At 39.2% G+C, this 3,480-nt stretch overlaps 1 protein-coding gene across 1 annotated transcript; it reads left to right on the top strand.

Annotated features, from left to right (window-relative positions):
- Positions 1–326: 326 nt before the first annotated feature.
- On the top strand, positions 327–3,480 carry prrg4 (proline rich Gla (G-carboxyglutamic acid) 4 (transmembrane); the record flags this gene model as incomplete). Its single annotated transcript, XM_083900616.1, has 6 exons — positions 327–423; positions 556–719; positions 1,484–1,511; positions 1,798–1,933; positions 2,726–2,920; positions 3,419–3,480. 6 exons carry the CDS (start codon positions 327–329, stop codon positions 3,444–3,446), a joined length of 648 nt encoding a protein of 215 aa, XP_083756742.1. The 3' UTR covers positions 3,447–3,480.

Here is a 3,480-nt window from a genome sequence, read left to right as displayed (position 1 = left end):
ATAAAGACAGAGAGGAGCAAAATAGAATCCAAATTAGCTGCAGTTCTCATGAAACGAATGCCTTGTTGATGGAAAAGCAGAATTGCTAGTGGTTTTAAATGATTTAGAGGCAACAGAAACTCAAACAATCATTCGGAGTTATGCGGAAGATCATCTCTGAATGTGCAAACTTTGACTGAGATAAGCCACAGCAGCAGAGGAGTGCTACTTCTGCCATTTTATTAGGTGTTACAGTATGTGTACCTAATAAAGTGGCCTGTGGGTGTTAAGTCTGTACTGGCAGCAAATGATCCCTTTTCTGTCCATGCACAGGTGCACGCATCACCATGTCGCTTTATGTGTTCTTCCTACTCCTTCATCTGCTGTCATGTGGAGACTCGGCCTGCACCAGGACCTTACTCTCCAAACAGGACCAAGAAGAAGGTGAGATGTGTTTGTTTGTTTGTTTGATTGTTTGTTTTACACAAGAGCTCCAGGTCGAGTCATATATAACCAACTGGGTCTATAAGTGTCTCTGTTACTCCGATAAACCCACCTGTCTGTTCACACTCCCAGTGTTTGTAGAATCCGGGGACGCGAATTCGTTCCTGGGTCGCCATCTGTTGTTCAACCGGTTTGACTTTGAGATTTTCGTTCCTGGAAACCTGGAGCGGGAGTGTTATGAAGAAGTGTGCAACTACGAGGAGGCGCGGGAAGTGTTCGAAAACGTCCCTGCTACAGTTAAGTGCTGCTTTCAACAGGATTTTGACCTTTGACTGAGATGACACAGATACCAATAATCTCACCACTGACCGTATTCTCAATAGATCATGAATCAGATTAAGATGTTTCCATTCATATTTACATCATGACAATTATATGACATCCACTGCTCCAATAGGATATAATAATCTGATATATCAGTATACTATATTATACTAAAATAATGGTATTTCTTAATTTAATAGAAGAAATTAATTAATCATGCATAACCCAGGCTAAATAAATAGGCTACTGTTTTAGAAAATAAAATATACTAAAAGGCAATAACTACCAGAGTGCTTGTTAGCATTTATGCATGATCTGTTTCTCTCTCCCACATAAATCTTAATCAGATTATAATGTCCTACTGCAGGGAATGTTGTGCAAACATGAGTCATAATCAGACTATGCTGTGTAACATGAGAAGAGGGGATAAAAAAAAAAATAACAGTACTATTTTAGCAACTTCAGTAAATACTGATGCTGCATTACAATATATGATGAGCGACATGTTGATTCAGAAGTAGACAAAGCACCCTTGGTTTCCCATTGTGTCAATATCTCACAACAATTGTGTATTTATTTTAATCCTGAATATGGATAAGGATCACCACCAAAGTACAGTCATTTCTTCCTTCTTTCTTTCACGTCAGAAATCCATAGACAAACAATTAGAGCAGATTATTTTGATTGAACTATTGACCTTCCTCATTCTGATGATGGTGTGCTTTTGTTTTTGTAGGATGCATTTTGGGAGAAGTACAATGCAGGTAAGAATAAAAAAGACGTGTGTTTGTGTATGTTGTTTTTGAGCACCAACACTTGCCTTGTGCTTTGCCTTTTACAAGTTATATTCATGAGGTTTTCAAAACCTGTTGCACCACTCGTTCAGCAGCACGCCATAGCTGCAAGTTGTTCACACACACACTTTTCTTGTATGTGAATGTTTTCGTGTAACTATTCAAACGTCAGCGTCTCTGTTGAGTAATAGAAACAACTCACATGACGAGACTGAGCACTGCTGTCCTTTTTTTTTTTTTTTTAATTTTTCTCCAGAAAAGCGCCCCTCGCGGGTTGACGTGACGTCTCTCTTGGTGGGGCTCATTGTCGCCGGGGTGGCCATCGTCGTCGTGGGCCTCCTGCTCTGGTATTTCTGTCAAGGCAAATGCAAGGGCGACTTCAGCCGTGCAAGGTGAGTCAGAGAGAGAAGAGCTGCTTAAGTTTACAATCGTCGTGATGGTACAGTACAGTATGTCCAAGGCTGTAGACAGTAGTGCAACCCTTTGGCACCATAAACCCAGAATACGAACAAACGTGACAATCTGAACATTTTAGTATCACATGCTGATTAATGTCTCTGATATTTTCACACGTAAACAACTGCGATAACTCTGATTTCACAGTGTTATCTGCTGTATTTAATCACAATTAACGCAGGAGCAAAATGTCACATTTAATGAACTTTATTGATTTAATACTTAAGGTTAGAAATCAACTGATTCGAAGCTTTTTTTTTAATGATCTGCAGATTATTTTATTTTGTGTTTAATAAACCTTATTCGTAGAGCATTATTATTTATTTTTTTAAAGTCATACATTATAAGCAAAGAAAAAACAGACGAGTCATGAAATTATCAGTTTCAGGGTGGAACAGGGAATGCAAAATGAAAATAGTGGAGAAATTCCTTTCATGGTTTCCAGAGATGAAATAATCAGATTGCTTGACTGTGGTTGCAGTTACACTTGATAAAGAATTTAATTTTCTTGGAAATAGATTTATTATAGTTGCTGATGAACTTCAAAAAAAAAAAACTGAGCTCTAAGTCTGTTTTAATATGTGACTGATCCCCGTTTCATAATATACTATACATGTCGGTGTGCACTGTTGTGTAACCAAGTTGACTATGTCATTACCTGGTTGCTTTTAAGTAGGTCAAAGGTGACAGTCAAGTTTTGCGTGTCTACACAACCCTTACTCTCACAGTTCTGTCCGGGGCCGCCAGAGGAGGAGTAATGCCACTTTGATAATGCGGCGGTTGGAGGAGGTGTCCTTACAGCCTGTGCATCCGCCCGCCTGCCCACCCCCTGACGTGGAAATAGACCTCCCAGGACTGCCTACATATGAGCAGGCCGTCTCCAAAAGTGGACAGCATGATGCCCCACCTCCTCCCTATCCTGGGTATTTTTAAATATTGTATTTGCATTTGCAGTTTTGCAGGATTTGACATTATTCTTTGTCCCATATTCCAGGCAGAGATTTTGACACCGAGTATCGGATTGGCTCATTCATAACAATTTCCCGTTTTTGTCATTTTGAATGGAGACTGGTTTATATTTCATTAATATTTATGACTTTTTTTCCAGAGCTCCAATTCCTACCCATTTAATTTTCTGCATTGCAGTCTGGGCTCTTTTGTTTTTGACGTTTACATCTTGAGATAAATCACTGTAAGTTTATGGTTAATGAAGACCTCACTTGGTCACTGAAAGGGTAACAAGTAGATAGAGGTGCATCAGCCAACAAAAAACAATGCACAGCTTCCCAAGAAGAATCTATTAGCATTTCCTTTTTGAATCTCACCTTGAATGTGTGTTATTGCTGTTTTTTTCAGCCTAAAACTCAATGTAATGCTTTCACAGATGGGGAATTCTAATCTTTCTTTATTTTTGTTTTCAGCTCACGGCCTGGAAGCATTCGACGATAGCGCCTTCGGGATTCAGAAGCATATAGAAACACGT

Source organism: Microchirus variegatus (genome assembly GCF_963457635.1).
Source record: "Microchirus variegatus genome assembly, chromosome: 14".
NCBI classification, from domain to species: domain Eukaryota; kingdom Metazoa; phylum Chordata; class Actinopteri; order Pleuronectiformes; family Soleidae; genus Microchirus; species Microchirus variegatus.
Note: the sequence above shows the minus strand (reverse complement) of the source record. Positions and strands in the feature narration are given on the sequence as shown.